This window comes from Conger conger, chromosome 1 (genome assembly GCF_963514075.1).
Source record: "Conger conger chromosome 1, fConCon1.1, whole genome shotgun sequence".
Lineage (NCBI taxonomy): Eukaryota > Metazoa > Chordata > Actinopteri > Anguilliformes > Congridae > Conger > Conger conger.
Window position 1 is genome coordinate 80,998,841 of NC_083760.1, and position 18,297 is coordinate 81,017,137.

The 18,297-nt window shown below is 40.8% G+C and overlaps 1 protein-coding gene and 1 long non-coding RNA gene across 3 annotated transcripts; both read left to right on the forward strand.

The window, feature by feature from the left end:
* Positions 1-2,359: 2,359 nt before the first annotated feature.
* Positions 2,360-9,086, forward strand: LOC133135687 (uncharacterized). The gene is made up of 8 exons (XM_061252918.1): positions 2,360-2,462; positions 2,931-2,975; positions 3,866-4,091; positions 4,977-5,124; positions 6,115-6,220; positions 6,515-6,559; positions 7,239-7,464; positions 8,788-9,086. Exons 2-8 carry the CDS (start codon positions 2,933-2,935, stop codon positions 8,948-8,950), a joined length of 957 nt encoding a protein of 318 aa, XP_061108902.1. The 5' UTR covers positions 2,360-2,462; positions 2,931-2,932; the 3' UTR covers positions 8,951-9,086.
* Positions 9,087-12,465: 3,379 nt separating this feature from the next.
* Positions 12,466-17,825, forward strand: LOC133109984 (uncharacterized). 2 transcript variants are annotated; one of them, XR_009704852.1, is made up of 4 exons: positions 12,466-12,572; positions 12,834-12,878; positions 14,175-14,269; positions 17,177-17,825. It is a non-coding gene; the product is annotated as an uncharacterized LOC133109984 (long non-coding RNA). The 2 variants fall into 2 exon arrangements; XR_009704833.1 differs by lacking the exon at positions 14,175-14,269.
* Positions 17,826-18,297: the final 472 nt, after the last annotated feature.

Sequence of the window (18,297 nt, forward strand, 5' to 3'; positions counted from 1 at the left end):
CATTTGGTGATTTGGTGCCACCGTTACATGGACAACACTCATGGGGCTACAGTAGCGGCTGCACTACTGGGTCAGAAATACTGCGGGAAACAAAGGGAAGTAGAACTTAAACGACATGGCTCAGGCAGTAAGAGCAGTCTGGCAGTCGGAGGGTTGCCGGTTCAATCCCCCGCCCAGTCTGTGTCGAAGTGCCCCTGAGCAAGACACCTAACCCCCAAATGCTCCTGACGAGCTGGTCGGCGCCTTGCATGGCAGCCAATCGCCATCGGCGTGTGAGTGTGTGTATGAATGGGTGAATGAGAAGCATCAATTGTACAGCGCTTTGGATAAAGGCGCTATATAAATGCCAACCATTTAAATCAAATCAAATCAGAGCAATGTTTACTTGTGATATGCCCAGTAACAGATGAAACGCTGGGATTAGTCTTTGAGTCACCTTGTATGAAAATTAGACGTACCAGTAGTGCAGTGTAGTTGAAAGAGAGGGATAGGTTATGAAGAGTATAAAGAATACATGTGGTAGATAACCTTAAGCAGGGTTCGGGGGAGGAGGACTTTAGACAACCTGCTGGATATTTCTCTACAGGCCAAGAGGCCTGAGATATCTGGGAGACTGGTAATAGCTGGTATCCATGGTAAGGAACAGGGATTGCACGAAGATATCATACAAAGCAATGTTCACTGCTTTTAATAGGGTGATCAGACTATCGAGAGAGGAAAGGACTAATATTCAGTGAATGATAGGATGATAGGTTTCATTTTTAACCATTTGTAGGCCTGCAAATTACCATCGACGGCTTTAGTCTGCATTAGCAAAATCATTGTCTTTTGCAACCCCTTGTGGTTAAAACAACTCAAGCAGTCTGTCCAGGTCTGCTAAAGCTAACCACCAGTTTCGAATTAGTTAGCAACCGTATCAGAAGTGATTTGAGAAACCTTGCTAAGAATTCCAGTTCAGTTCAGCCCTCTGTATTGAGTTCTATTGAATATTGCCCATTGGTCAATAAAATAATAATCAAACAAACAAAAAAAACAGTAAGACAATAATCAATTGACATCTGTTCACGAACGAAAACGGTGTCTTATAGATGTGATTGTCTGTGCTGGGAAAGCCCTGAGGCTGCCTTTTTAAATAACGTACAAGGTCCTGTGTCTGTCTTACCCTCAGTGACTGTGTCACTCTGCGACTGGGCCCATGGCCATGGGAGACCCCCTGTTGAGTCCATTGACTTTAATATACTTCTCTCCAGCCAGACAGCACAAGACCACTTTCAAGAGCTGTACCACAATCCCCATGTCCATAGTGTCATAAATGTCACCGGATGAGTACTGCTTGATCATTTCTCCCACCTAAGCATGCTGCAATTGACCCGGTATTACTTTGTAACGGCCAATCCAGTGTATGCTACAGCTACTACTACTACTACTACTACTGCTACTACTGCAGCTACTACTAGTACTACTACTACTAGATCGCTGCATTACAGGAATGTAGAAATGGCAGTCATTCCACTGCAACAAATACTGGCTGCTTTATCTGAGAACAACTGGAAGCAAATTACTAATCACCCACCAACCGTCATACTGTCAATAGCCAAGGGCTTCCTGGACACCGTGAGGCCAATGGAGGAGCAGTGAATGTGCCAGACAGGTTGTTGGTGGTTTGAGTATGTGAGAAACTGCTGATCTCCTGGAATTTTCATGTACAACAGTCTAGAGTTTACTTAGTGTGGAAAGGCAAAAAACGTCCAGTGAGCAGCAGTCCTGCGTGCAAAAACGCATTGTTAATGAAAGAGGTCTGAGGAGAATGACCAGACTGGTCAAAGCTGACAGGAAGGTGACAGTAATATAAATGACCAAACTTTGATGTGAGATAGCCAAAGCACCCTGTCTGGCATCAACAATCATTCCACAGTCAACCTTAGTTAAATCACATTTCTAGCTCATTCTCACAATTGGCCTGAAAAACAGCTGAACCTCCTGATCACGTGTGCATGCTCATATGCATTTAGTTGCTTCCACATGATTGGCTGATTAAATATTTGCATTAACAACCTGGTGTACAGGTCTACCTAATCAGGTACTCAGTGAATGTATATTAACCTTTTGCCTCATTTTATTCAAAATTGTAAAGAAACAAATTCCATAAAAAAACATCTACATATGGCCACAAAGTGAAAATCTGAAACAAAAAATGTTTTCTTTGACAAATCAATTTAAATTAATTTCAATATTTAAATACTGGCTGAAAAAGCTTACAAACTAGCAACAGTTCTGCTCTGCTCGACCTGTGGGTATGAATTAAGAGATGACGTTTGTTTACGCTTGCCCTATGTCACTGTGGCTTTAACCAGAGCACACAAACTGGACACTGACAAACCTACCGCTCAGCGTGATCATACGTCTGCCTCATCGTCCACTACATTTCACCCTCGGGATCTACAGTATACACAATCTTAGAGGTATTTTGGAAAAAGTATTGACAAATATTTTGGTCATTTTATGTCTCACATTATTGAAAATATCTTATCTTATTGAATTAAATTTTCAATCGTTTTTGTTGACCTGTTATGTTTCATTGTATGGTAAGACCAAAATGTACCAATCCTTCAATCTTAGAGGTATTTTGGAAAAGTTTGACAATTTGCAAATATTTTGGTCATTTTATGTCTTATCATGATTGGAAATGTTGTATTATCTTATTGAATTATTTAATGGTATAATAATATTTCATTATTATGATTTCCATTCTTGTTTTCTTTTGGGGGCTTTTTTTTGCATATGACCAAAATATACCAATCCTTCAATTTGGACAATGTATGCTCACAGAATATCTTTCCAACATATTCCCTTTGCCAATATATAAGTTATGTATAAGTTGTATACCTATTGACTTCACATTATTCGTTCATTGACCTTTCATTTTTCAGAAATGTCTTGGAAACTGGTGATAGCTGTAATTCTTGCGCTCCAAGGTAAGTAAACTGGGATTGCACAAAATATCATACAAAGAGAGAGGAAAGGACAAATATTCAGTGAACTCTTTTCTGTTTACCAGTAGGTTAAAGGTTTCATGTTGTCTAGGCTTGCAAATTACCATAGGCTGCTTTAACCTGCATTAGTAAAAAAATTTAATAAAAACTGTATCTCTTGGATCACGGTTGTGGTTAATACAACTCAACTAGTCGGTCCACGGCCCTGGTTCGACACAGCATACTAACTACTGTCTCCTCAAGATATGTACTGTCCATTCAGCATACTGCCTGCATACTGTATATTAGTGCCCTACATGAATGCAGACTGTGAGTTGTTCAGCAGGAAAACTTTCACTGAGTGCATTCACAAGCAGACTTTTCAGGAAGTAAAACATATTTTTAGAAGGTCCCACATGGGTGGGCATCTTACGACACTTCCGCCGTACCGTTGCAGAGTGTTCAGTAGACAGAATATATTTTGAGGAGTCGGAAAACAATAGTCATCGACACGCCCACTCTTAGTGAAACCCTGGACATACATAGATAAATACTAGATTTAGAGGAACTGCTTGCCTACTTAACCGCTTTGACCCCCAATGTATACTGAGCAAAAATAGTTTCAAACTAAAGTAGCTGGTTAGCAACTATATCAGGAGATATGATTTAAGAAACCTTCCAAAAATTCCAGATTTTCTGTCCACCAGTATTAGTTTGACAGAATATTAATCGCTAATAAATAATACATACAAATAAATGAATAAGATCATAAATTAATAAGATCTGTTCAAGAATGAAAACGGTGTCTTATAGATGTGACTGTCTTTGCTAGAAAAGCCCTGTGGCAGGTGTCTTGAATAACACACGAGGTCCTGTGTCTGTCTCACCCCCAGTGACTGTGTCGCTCTGCGACTTGCCCCAGCCGGACCAGGAGCTGGTGGCCAAATACGGTAATGTGATGGACTCATTTCACAAGCGGCTGGTGCCCTACTTCAGCATGATTCGGGACTTCATAACAGCCCCCCTGATTGAGCACGTTCTCTATAGCGAGGTATCTCTGGACTTCTTCGAAAAACTGTCCCACGTTCCCCATATCCAGAGTGTCGAAAAAGTCACCAAGTGAGTTCTACTTGGTCATCACGCCTACACCCGCCCACACAGTTATGGTGAAATGGATTATTTTTGTCAGGCATTTATGTTTGTCAAACATGGCCCCAATTTCTAAAGGATTTCACAGAAATGTCTAAACCTGGGACAAGTTGCATAACTGAGACACAAGGATTTGGCATGCACTTTGCAGAAAGACATGAAAAAGTGTATGCTAAACAATGAACAGAACCACATAACATGAAACAAACATAAATCATGACATAACAAGTTTGCGAAATTATGACAATAATCTATATAACATGACATGGCAAGACTAAGAAATAAATGGTAACAAGAACTAAACATTAAACATAACATGACAAGACAATGAAACGTAACAAGAAATAAAACATAAAAACACGGCGAGACTAGACTAACAATACGTGACATGACAATAACGTAACTAAGACAATAACTAAACATGAAACATGACGTGACAAACATGAAACGTGACAACAACAGTGGTATGAAGAAGAGCATCTCTGAACGTGTTGAACCTTGAAGTGGATGGGCTACAGCAGCAGAAGACCAATCAGTCTAATAATAAAAAAAACGAATAAAGTGCTCACTGAGTGCACATTGAAAGGTACACCATTTTGTATTATTGACCAAGTCCCATGTGGCTCATTAGGCCTGTTGATAGCACTGTTGCTGAATGTCCTGGGTTTGAGTCATGACATAAAACTTAAAACAAACAAAACCAACAAAAAAAACCAACACAGTTCATTTTATTTAACTTTCTGCACTGACCAATCCTCATCATTGCTAATATATACCTAGTCCCTATTGGTCGCCCCACCATTAATTGGCGGCCATTTCTAATGGTTTATTTTTCTAATTTTTTCTGTTGCACAGAGGTGTGGCTAGGGAGGTCTCATCACTGATAGACAAATCTCGCATGGCTGCCCTGGGGCTGTACGGAGAGCACGTCAGACCCTGGGCAGGACCCTACGTGGACCGGGCCATCGCTGCCATCATAAGCTTCCTGGACACCTTGAGGCCAGTGGAGGAGCAGTGACTGGGGGCTGGGAGACATATTCACGCTTTTGGATAGCTGCATGTCTCGTTGAAAATGATCAGAGATCTCCTGCGTGTTCTGAAATTTTGCCAGCATGACAGGGAATGTATTGAAATGAAAAATATAGTTTCCTGAATGCTTGAACATAACAAATAGATTAGTATCTGTGTTGTTGATTATATGCAGCCTTTTTAATTCATTTTTATCAAGGGTGCCAAACATGATGCAGCTCACTGGATAATGGATGATCAAGCACAGTGAATGGAGCGGGAGTGTTTCTTTTCTAAATCAATTTAACAAATACTGGCTGCTTTATCTGAGAACAACTGGAAGCAAATTACTAATCACCCACCAACCGTCATACTGTCAGTAGCCATGTAGACAATCACGGCCATAAGATGGTGGCTTTCTTTCAGGTATTCAACAGGCTTAATGATCTGAAAGTGTGGTTTATCTGGGAGTGACATCAGAGACGTGGAGGTCTTTAGACAACCGGTCAGATATTTTTCCCAGTGGATGGGCCAAGTGCATTAACATGGGCACATATTAAATAAACAAAACCAGAAGCACTCATCCATGATACTGCATAGCACAGCACATGAAATGCTTCTTGAAAATGTATACAGTTCAATGCACATACATGAGCATGTGTAAAATGATCTGCATGCAAATAAAAGTTCATTGGCACACCAGTTCACTGCACCTTACTCTCTCTCTCTTTCTATGTGTGTGTGTGAGTGTGTCTATGGTGAATGAGAAAGACATAGAGAGAGAAAAGCCTTTCTTTTGTCTTGCGTTTATACTCAAAGAGGATTAACAGTGGATATCACTATGCCAGATGCAAAGCACTTTGCACACACAAAGATGCATCCATGTGCGTGTGTGCTTGTACATGAATAGAGGGCGCTGGTGGGTATGAATTAAGCAATGACGTTTGTTTACACCTGCCCCATATTACTGTGGCTTTAACTAGAGCACACAAACTGGACACTGACAAACCTACCGCTCAGCGTGATCATACGTCTGCCTCATCGTCCACTACATTTCACCCTCGGGATCTACAGTATACACAATCTTAAAGGTATTTTGGAAAAAGTATTTACAAATATTTTGGTCATTTTATGTCTTATCCTTATTGAAAATATTTTATCTTATTGAAATACATTTTCAGTCTTTGTTTGTTGTTTGTTTCATTGCATGGTAAGAGCAAAATGTTCCAATCCTTCAATTTGGACATTATATGCTCCGAGAATATTTTTAAAAAATATTTTTAAAATAAATTTCCAACTTTAAAAGTAAAATTGTCTTTGCCAATATATAAGTCATAATCTCTATTGATTTTACATCATTCATTCATTAATCTTTCATTTTTCAGAGATGTCTGGGAAACTGGTGATAGCTGTAATTCTTGCGCTCCAAGGTAAGCAAACTGGGATTGCACAAAATACTATACAAAGAGAGAGGAAAGGACAAATATTCAGTGAACTCTTATCTGTTTACCAGTGGGTTAAAGGTCTCTTTTTGCAAATTAACATAGGCGGCCTGAGCCTGCATTTGCAAAATCTCTTGTACCCGATTGTGGTTAATAAAACTACTAAAAACAGCCTGAAAACTACTCAAAATATGTGCTGTCTACTCAAAATGCCATCTACATGTATTCGTACCCCACATGGTCTGCTCCTGAAGCCTTCCTGAAGCTGTTTAGTGAACAGCACATATTTTGAGGAGTCGGACACAGCCTGGAAATACGTAGATCACCAATACTACAGCAACTAAGCTGTTTCAGACACCGCTCATGTCTGCAACAGCTAACCAACATTTTCAAGCATGTACAGTAGCTAATTAGCAACCATATCAGGAGATGTGACTTGAGAAACCTTGATAAAATGCAAGTTCAGTTCAGTCCTCCTGTATTGATTTCTGCTGGATATTTGTAATTAAAAAATAATACACAAAAAAAAAAACAACAGCTGATTAAATCAGTTGATATCAGTTCAAGATGAAAACAGTTCCTTAAAGCAGTGACTGTCTTTGCTGGGAAAGCCCTGTGGCAGGTGTCTTGAATAACGCACGGGGTCCTGTGTCTGTCTCACCCCCAGTGACTGTGTCGCTCTGCAACTTGCCCCAGCCAGGGCAGGAGCTGAAGCTTAAGTACAGTAAAGTGATAAACAACTTTATGGACCGGCTGTGGCAGTACTATGAAAAGATTGGGCATCCCATAATAGGCCCCATGATGGATAACATTTTCGACAACAATGTAACCTCGGACTTCGTTGAAAAACTGTACAAAAATCCCTATGTCGAGGCTGCCCAAGACATCGCCATGTGAGTCCCACAGTTCCAAGACATACAAATGTAACTGCAACTAGATTAGTTAAAAGTACATTTGGAAGCATAAAACATTCCCCATAGGATGCAGCAGTGGATCCCAACCTCGATGCAAGGGACCCCTGTATATGCTGGTTTTAGTCCCAACCAGAGGTGCAATCCAATAATTTTAACAGCTGTTAAATCAACCTTTTAATCTAGATGTAGGAAATTTCTAATGTCGCTAGTCCCCTCTGAATATGGATATCTATGTTTTTCTCACCACCATCTTGAATGGGTAGCCATTTGGATTTTCTTTGTTCATGTGACTTTCCTGAGTTTCACCTGCTTGATTCACAAAGGAATTGGCCTTCTAGTAAATGCTGACTAAAAAAAAAATAATTTGGTGTCAATTGGCACAATAACACTCAACTCCATCCATCCATCCATTATCTTAACCCTCTTATCCTGAACATGGTCGCAGGGGGACTGGAACCTATCCCAGCATGCATTTGGCAAAAGGCAGGAATACACGCTGGACAGGTCGCCAGTCCATCGCAGGGCACACACACCATTCTGTCAGGGTTTTCCTGCTCATTTTCCAGGCAGTATCCTTTTTTCGGGCTCACACATACAGATTGCTGCCTTGGTTAATTGGTATCCAGGTGCAGTCTAATTACTAACCAATTATCTGTTATTGGTAGGAGGGCTCTAGCCTATTTAAGACTCATTGTCCCTCCACTCTGTGCTTGAGTGTTACATTGTGTTTCAGACACTGAGCCAGGTAGAGGTAGTCTTCAAGGCTGATGTTTCCATTAGAGATTTAAAGGCGTGTTACCCCGTATTCAGGTAACCGTATCAGGTTTTCTTTATTATTGTCTTTCATCTATTAAGCCAAAATAGGATCTTGTGCCAGGTTTTTGGTACTATTTTAGTTTTCTGTCCTGTTATCCGTTTTCCCCTTTCTCCCCTAGTGGTTCTCCTAGATTATATTGGGTTGACTAGACTATATTAGTGGTTATCATACGTTCTGGTGGTTGAACACTCCCTCTTTGGTCGCGTCTGGTCCTCTGTCCCCACGCCCTTACACCATTCACTCACACACTCATACCCACGCCGACCGGGATTCGAACCCAGGACCTCCTTGCTGTGAGGTGGCAGTGCTACCCACTGAACCATCCGTGCCAAATCCCTGGTGGCTCAGTGGGCTTGTGGATAGCACTGTTGCTCCCCATTTTACTGACCAATCCCTTAATTGGGAATATATTCCTGGTCCCCATTGGTCGCCCTATGATTAATTGGCAGCCATTTTGTGGGGTTTATTTTTCACTTTTTTCACAGAGGTGTGGCTATTGAGGCCTTTCCACTGGCGGATAAAACTCACACGGCTGCCCTGGGGCTGTACGGAGAGTACGTCAGGCCCTGGGCTGGACCCTACGTGGACCGGGCCATCGCTGCCATCAATGGCTTGCTGGACAAGGTGATGCCAGTGGAGAAGCAGTGACCGGGGTCTGGGAGACATATTCATGCTTTTGGATAGCTGCATGTCTCGGTAAAATATTCTGAGATCTACGGCGTGTTCCAAAATTGTACCAGCATGACAGGAAATGTATTGCAATAAAAATAAATTGTAAATGGTTGGCATTTATATAGTGTCTTTATCCAAAGTGCTGTACAATTGATGCTTCTTGTTCACCCATTCATACACACACTCACACAGAAATGGCAATTGGCCACCATGCAAGGCACCAACCAGCTCATCAGGAGCATTTAGGGGTCAGGTGTCTTGCTCAGGGACACTTCGACACAGCCCGGTCGAACCGGCAACCCTCCGACTGCCAGACAATTGACTGCTCTTACCTCCTGAGCCAACTTCCCCCCAAAATACAGTCAGTCTCACTCCAAAATATAGTTTCCTGAATGTTTGAACATAACAAATAGATTAGTATCTGTGTTGTTGATTATATGCGGCCTTTCTTCTTCATTTTTATCAAGGGTGCCAAACATGATGCAGCTCACTGGATAATGGATGATCAAGCACAGTGAATGGAGTGGGAGTGATTATTTTCTAAATCAATTTAACAAATACTGGCTGCAAAAGCTTACAAACTAAATTAAGGGCAAATGCAGAGGGGTTTGACCACCCCAACAGTGGGCCATGTGATTTCAGAACCATTGGCATTGCTTGGATTGCTCATTTTATCAGCGCATTCATTGTTGGGAATATACCACAGGGTTTGAATTACCAGAAGAGCGTTCAGCTCCTCTCCACCTGAACTCCCCCAGTTTGCAATCACAATCTCTCTCTTTTTATTTTTTTTTATATTAAGGCCAATGTACTAATAAATATCACATCGAGGCCTGATATTTACTGACAGCCACAAGTCTTATGAACAACACAAGGGGCTGCATGAGGAGTTATCTATTGCATACATCTGTTTAACCAGTAAAAAACAGAGGACAGTGAAAAAACAACAAAATCACCTTAGGGCCAAATAAATAGTACTGACCAACATGAAACATTTAGATGTTTGACATGCCAAGAAACCTCATAAAGAACATGCCTTTTTTTGATTAATTTAATACAAGTTTTTAGATTCATCTGTGCTTAGTGCAAGTGATAAAAACAGATTGAAGCTTTTCAACAGCTATATTTTGAGTCTGAGCATTTATCTGAGAACAAGTGAAAGCATATTACTAATCACCCACTGACCGTACTGTCAATAGCCATCTGGACTATCATGCCATAAGATGGTGGCTTTCGTTCAGGTATTAAGCAGGTTTAATGATCTGCCAGTTTGGACTGCCCTCTGCCTGTGACCTTGACGATTCTTTAGATTACCTTTGTTGTTTCTGTTTGTCTGGCTATCGGACCCCTGCGTGGATTATCGATTACGAACTGTCTGATCTGCATTACACACCTGTTTGCTGGCTCTCGACCCCACCTGCACAAAAGTTAATAAAGACTTTAAATTTAACTTCTGTGGCCTCGCTATTGGGTTTGTGGTTCTGAAGCCTGACATTGAACACACATTCCCATCAGAAAATTCACAGTACTGTGAATAGTACAACTTTAAAGCCATTCATTTAAAGTTGTACTTTAACTTAAAGCAAATGATAAATCAACCAACAAACCGTCATACTGGTAATAGCCATCTTGTCACGTCTGTGCCCCTAGCGTTTTCGCCTTTTCTTACCCTCTGTGACCACCGTAGTCTGTCCGTCTTCCCATTCATTCCTACTCATTCATCTCACTTGTTCTTCATTTAGTGACTCCGCCTCCCACTCCTTATATGTATTCCCTTCCTTTCATTCTGCCATGTCTATCACCTGTTTCTCTTTGACTGTTAATCAGTCCTGTATTTATACCTGTCCTTTCCAGCTTCTTCTGGCTAGTATGTCTTCTCCAGTTCTCCGAGTCTGCCCTTGTATTCCTTTTCCCCGGGTCTTACTTGTTTGCGACCCTGTTTTCCTGTCTGTTTTTCTGCACCCTGATTTTAGGGATTTTCTGGTTTTTGTTATTCTGCCTGGTTTTGACTCTGGTTTTGGATTTCATATTTGTACTTTCACTGGTTTGGTCTGTCTGTTTGGTTGTTGAACTCTGCTTGTAATGTCAGGGATGGGCGGAGAGCCAGACGCGACTCAGGGTAAACCCCTATAAGCTAACACGCTAACGTGTTTTGCCACAAAATCCCAGAAGATGAAGGAACAGGGATATACAAATACAAATGAGGATTACTCCCGGAACAGGGGGAGGAACAGAAAATAACTTGGATGAAAACTCCGACCAAATCAGAAATAAAGCCCAAAACGGCTATAAGAAAATAAAACGACCCTTAAAAAACAGGGCGACCTACCCAACCAAAATAAGTGCTTAAAGGTGAGCACTGAAAAACCCCAGACCGGGGATAAAATAAAAGTACAACCTAGAAAAAGACTAGGCACGAAAATAAAAACCTTGAGACGCAGCCCCACCAAAATATATATACCGGGGACAACGTCCCTCAACCATAGGCTCACACGAGCACGAAAAATAAAAGAGAAAGAAAACAAAGAACCTTTAGGAAGGCGTCAGCAGTGTACACACACTCGCGAACTGAACACCTTCCTTACCTTTTTCTTTTAAGTGTATCAGAAACCCAAACCAGCACATTACCTGACTCAACAATCACTGAGTCTACCTTGTGCTTACCAGCTTTGTGACAGAACAGTGGACACCAAAGCGTTGATTGACTGTCAGCACTGCCCTTAAATACTCTCCGGAGGAAAGCTCCCCTGGCACTAATGAGGGCCAGGTGAAAACAATGAGCCCCTGCCCTCTGGTGGCCCCAATCGGTCACTACCTCCCACCATGACACTGCCTGTTTTCACTAGGGAAGAGTAGGCTGTAAAAGACACATGTGACAGACAAGCATAATCAGTCTGACGGTTGGGGGGATGAGGTAAAAATTCTGACACTTTGTCCAAACATGGATGTCTTTAGACAACCTGTCAGATATTTCTCCCAGTGCGCAGGCCAAGAGCATTAACACTGCCACATATTAAATAGACCAGAAGCACTCCTCCAAGATACTGCACAGCACATAAAATGCTTCTTGGAAATGTATATATTTCAATGCACACATATGTGTAAAAGTATCTGTATGCAAAAAGGTAATTGGCGCACTAGTTCACTGCCTCGGTCTCTCTCTCTTTCTGCGTGTGTATGTGTGTGTGTATGTGTGTGTGTGTGTGTCTCTCTATGGTGAATGAGAAAGACATAGAGGGAAAAACCATATGCTGTGGATGCATTGCTTTTTCTCGAGTTTATATTCAATGACGATTAACAGTAGACATCAAATAGCATGCCAGGCGCAAAGCACTTTGCACACACAGAGGTGCATACATGTGTGCAAGCACATGTGTCTGTGTGCTTGTAGACAGGAACGAGGGCCGTGTGAATATGAATTCAAAGATGACGTTTGTTTACGCTTGCCCTATATCACTGTGGCTTTAACTAGAGCACACAAACTGGACACTGACAAACCTACCGCTCAGCGTGATCATACGTCTGCCTCATCGTCCACTACATTTCACCCTCGGGATCTACAGTATGCACAATCTTGGAAAAAGGTATTTTGGAAAAGGTATTGACAAATATTTTGGTCATTTTATGTCTTATTCTTATTGAAAATATTTTATCCTACATCTTCAGTCTTTGTTTGTTGTTCGTTTCATTGCATGGTAAGAGCAAAATGTTCCAGTCCTTCAATTTGGACATTATATGCTCCGAGAATATTTTTTCCATCATTTGCACTCATTTCCAACTTTACAAGTCAAATTGTCTTTGCCAATATATAAGTTGTAACCTCTATTGATTTCACATCATTCATTCATTGATCTTTCAGAGATGTCTGGGAAACTGGTGATGGCTGTAATTCTTGCGCTCCAAGGTAAGCAAACCGGGATTGCACAAAATACCATACAAAGCACTTTTCCCTCTATTCTTAAAGTGAGATCAGAATATTGAGAGAGGAAAGGACAGATATTCAGTGAGCTCTTATCTGTTTACCAGCGGGTTAATTGTCTCATTTTGCTAATTAACATAGGCGGCCTCAGCCTGCATTTGCAAAATGAGTGTCTCTTGTGTCCGGTTAATTCAACTCCTCTCGCCTGTCCATGGCCGTGTCCGACACAGCCTAAAAACTACTCAACATATGTGCTGTCTACTCAACATGCCACCTACGTGCATTAGTACCCTACGTGATCTGCTCCCAAAGTTGGACACAACCTGGAAATAGGAAACAGAACACAATACTGAATTTAGACAACCTTTTTGGCCTACTTAATGGCTCAATGCTCAGTGGACTCAATTTAGATTTGCAATAGTAAGCATGTAAGCTGTTTCAGACACAGCCCATGTCTGCAACATCTATCCACCATTTTCAAGCAAGCACAGTAGTTAATGGGCAACCATATCAAAAGATGTGATTTGAGAAACCTTGATAAAATTCCACTTCAGTTCAGTCCTGCTGTATTGAGATCTACTGGATATTGGTCATAAAAAATAATAAACAAACGAAAAAAAACAACAACTGATAAAATCAGTTAACATCTGTTCTAGATGAAAACAGTTCCTTAAAGCTGTGACAGTCTGCGCTGTGAAGGCATGTGGTCTTGAATAACCAACATGATCTCGCAGCGATTTTTCATGCCCTGAAATTCGGTCCACGTTTCCCGAATCTAGATAAGCGCCACCCCACGATAACGGTCTGAAATTGCAAGGAGAAATATAATGTAAATATAAAATGCAAACAGATAATGTATTTTAAATAATAGATGTATTTACACATAATCTGTGGCCAAATGCCCAAAAGAGGTTACAGTTAAGGTTAGGGTTACTATGTAACATTAACAATATTAATTGAATATAGAGAACGTGTCCTATGCACCTATTGGGAGTGCCTCAGTTCTGGTTAACGTGCTGTTATCTTCAACCGCTAGGGGGTGGATGTTCAGATTTTGGAACACAGAGACTGATTTCAGTGGTCAGAACATTCAGTCACCTTTCGTCAAATTAGTGTGAGACCAGGCTCCAATAACTCACAAGGCCCTGTGTCTGTCTCGCCCCCAGTGACTGTGTCTGCCCCAGTCAGAGCAGGAGCTAGTGCACAAGTACTCTAAAGAGACGTTCTCCTTTTACAAATGGCTGCGGTACCAATACAACAATATTGCACATCCCATAATAGGCCCCATGATGGATATCATTCTTGACAGCAAGATAACCTGGGACTTACTTAAAAAACTGGACAGCAATCCCCATGTCGAGTGTCGAAATTAACAGGTGAGTGCTGCTTGGTCATTACATTACTGCAACTAGATTAGACAACAAAGCACAACAAAGGGCTCAAAATTCAGAGAGGTAAGCAAATAAGTGGCAATGGATCAGGGTACACTGCGAAGAGATGAGTTGTCACACAAACTGTGGTGGAACATGGGCAGTTACGGAGCAGTTCTTATAGGATTCGGGAGGTCGTTCCACCCAGCTAGGGTTGAGAACCTCTGCACAAGCAAGAGCCATTCACGCAGCTGGCAGGATGTGCAAGTTTGCCTGTTTCCTGTGGAGGGGTCAAGAGGGTGTCTGGAGTTAAATTATTGCTTGTGGATAGAGAAGGGCTGTCTTGTTGGATGCAGCATAGCCATGGTCAGGACTTTGAATCTGATCCTAGCAGACTTACAGAAATTACCTTGATAGAGATATTGAGAGTGCTTTATAGGTACAATAGGTAAGATTTTTTTGTTGTAACCATTGTAAATCCCTTCCTGTCATTGAAAAAGTCTCACTGACATGTTGACTCACCCTTTGCAAAAATATACAGTTGACGGCCCAACACTCTGTACCAAAACATTGTATAACTGTGCAATAATTTAAGCTCATCGGTTGAAAATTGGTTCTAATTGCCACAGCCAATGGTGTTTCAACGTCAGTGCATTTACAGAGAATGGGTAGGATAAACAGTGTTGTGGTTTGAGCGTGTTTGTTGCTACAATTCCTCTCTTGACTGTTAGAAGTAAATTACCCATTGTACCTTTAAATAAATTTGCAGATGACACAAAACTATGTGTAGCTCACAGTCAGGAATCTACTAAACAAATTTTGATTGATCTTTGACAACCCTGTTGCACAGAGATGGAAGATACCAATTCTAAATTTTATTGGTCAAGTAGTTGATGACTTATTGGAATTTAAACTTATTTGCTTTATATAGTGCCACCTATTGGCAGAGTGGCTAAAATTGGCATCTCAGCACAGTATCATTGACTACATATGTATGTATGGTGAGGATCAGATATAGGGTTTACGAGTCACAGCCATCAAAATATGGAATTGGAATATCAAAATAAAAGTGATCACTTTTATCGGGATTAGTCCCAGCATACTCCATATCAAATTTTTTGAAAAGATTAGATTGAATATACGGAAGAAAAATGTCTTTAATAAAAATTAAAAAAAATGGGGGGGTCATTTTATTAATTAAATCGGGAATATACATTTTGCTCGGCATAAGCCAAGGTATCTGGGGGGGAAATATTCTACACCAAACGGTTCAGCTTCAGTCATGTGCGAAAATGTAAATGGGTGTTACAGTGCCACCATGTGGACGATTGGCATCATTGCAATGACCTGAGTAGTGGTGAAGTAACTGAACCTACCTGCCAAGTTTTGTAGCTCTACAATTTACTATTTTTAAAAGGAACAAAAACTGATTCTAGCACTCCATGCTTGGACCCCAAATAATAAAAATTATTATTATTATTATTATTATTATTATTATTATTATATAATAAAGCTGCTGGAACCCTATTGCAATTGTTCTGTTTTTATTTGTATTGTATTATTATTCCGTCCATTGAAAATAGATATAAAAAAGCAATCCAATTGACAATAACTCACCATTAGGACTACGTGCAATGATGCCATAACTGACTGAAAATGCAAACTTTGAAAGTATAGCTATGGTATGCTAGTTCATTAGTTTATCTATTCTTCAAGGGTTCCAATTGTATCTGTAGGACTCGGGACCGTAATGTTCTCTAGGGTCCTCTTCACACTTGCCCCTGTGTTCGATCTGCACTTCGTTGAACGTCGCTCTGGATAAGAGCGTCTGCTAAATACCTCGTAATGTAATGTAATATAGAATTCTGGTAATTGTGGACTCCTAACAGTCAAGAGAGGAATTAAAGCAACACCCTCAAACCACTGTTTATCCTTCCCACAGTCTATGAAAATAACACATAATATAAAGCGTTATTTTACAGTTCAGTGTTCTCATGCACCGTTTTAGAAAGCTGACACGCGTTAGAGCTTCAATCTTTTCGTCGTGTTCTAGTAAGGAGATGTTTGCCAGCTGACATTACGAAATGTTGACTTTAGTGTGCTACACAACACTATTTATATTTTTTGGCTTTTTGAAGTTTTCACTTTTGCAAACCAACTATATTATGAGCAAGCAACTTATTTGGTTATGTGACCAGCTGGCTATATAACTAAGATATGATAGTCGACCACAGACGACGCAACTGTAACTTACAGTTTGAGACAAATAAAGTTTTAACTAAACATGCATGGTTGAAGAAGCAAAGCGATACAAGGAATGTGCAGCTGCCCAAATAGCACTCCAGACAAGCGATCACTGAAACTCTGTATACTATCGCACTTATTATCCAAGCGAAGAATACATATCTAGTTATAAAACGATACCAATTTGCTATCGATAGCAACAAGCAAATTAGCTATTATTTAGCTTGCTGAATTTACAAATGAATTTACAAATATCCATTGCTACCGATAGGGAACTGGTATTGTTTTATAACTAGATATGTAGTCTTCGTTGGATAATAAGCAATAGTATACAGAGTTTCAATGATCGCTTGTCTGGAGTGCAATTTCGGCATGCAATGCACAGTGACGGCCCGTCAACTGTATATTTTGAAACCCGAATTTAAGGACCATAAACACAGGCAGAGGTGAGTCAACATGTAAGTGAGCCTTTCTCAATGACAGGAAGGGATTTACAATGGTCTAATAACAATGTTTTAACATGAAAATCTGACCTATTGTACCTTTCTACACTGACCAATCCCTTAATTGGAAATATATTCCCGGTCCCTATGGGTCGCCCCATCATTCATTGGCTGCCGTTTTGTGTGTGGGTTTTTTTTCTTCTTCTTTTTTTTTCCTGTTGCACAGCGGAATGTTGACGGAGGTCATATCACTGATCAGCCAAACTCACACGTCAGGCCCTGGGCTGGACCCTACCTGGACCGGGCCATCGCTGCCATCATAAGCTTCCTGGACACGGCAATGTCGGTGGAGGAGCAGTGACTGGGGGCTGGGAGACATATTCACATTACATTACATTACATTTTTGGCATTTGGCAGACGCTCTTATCCAGAGCGACGTACAGTTGATTAGACTAAGCAGGAGACAATCCTCCCCTGGAGCAATGCAGGGTTAAGGGCCTTGCTCAAGGGCCCAATGGCTGTGCCAATCTTATTGTGGCTACACCAGGATTAGAACCGCCAACCTTGTGTGTCCCAGTGATTTACCTTAACCACTACGCTACAGGCCGCCCCACTCGTTTGGCTAGTTGCATGTCTCGTTGAAAATGATCAGAGATCTGCTGCATGTTCTGAAATTTTACCAGCATCTAAGTCAAAGTGTTTAAAATGCATTATACAACAGATAGGTCCGGTCCATTGTCTCTATTGGTTAGTTTGCGTTCCCACCATGGCAATATCCAGGATATACACACAGCTAAAAAACTTTAAAAATGACTCAGCATTTTCAGATCACTGTTATCTACTTAGTAGCTAATCGAAATGAACGTAACTTAACGTTATCATCATCTTGCCGCTAGCAGCCTACCAAAGTAATATAAAATGAGTAAGTTTAAAGTGTTCTTTGATTTGGAAAGGAGTAGGAACGAAAAAAATACAACTTAGGCAACACCTTCGGATCAAAATACCAGCAAGACCACCAAACCCTGCTGAAGCAAATTAGTCATAACGACACTATGAGTTATTTAAATAACTGCACGTTATCTCGTAGTGTCATCTACAACAAAAACAAATTACTTGTGTGTGTCGTCTGGTGTAACATAAACTAGCAAGCTAGCTAACGTTAATGCAGTGGGGATACATTAGTGCAATAGCGTTGCTTAACTAAGGCTAGTGGAGTGGGGATACATTATTGCTAGCTAACAGTTACAATACCATTGCTTAGCAACCAATATACTACTGTTCAGCGGAAGAATGCATTTACCATAAAACATAGTTCCATTAAAATACATTAATTGAACGTTTGTCTT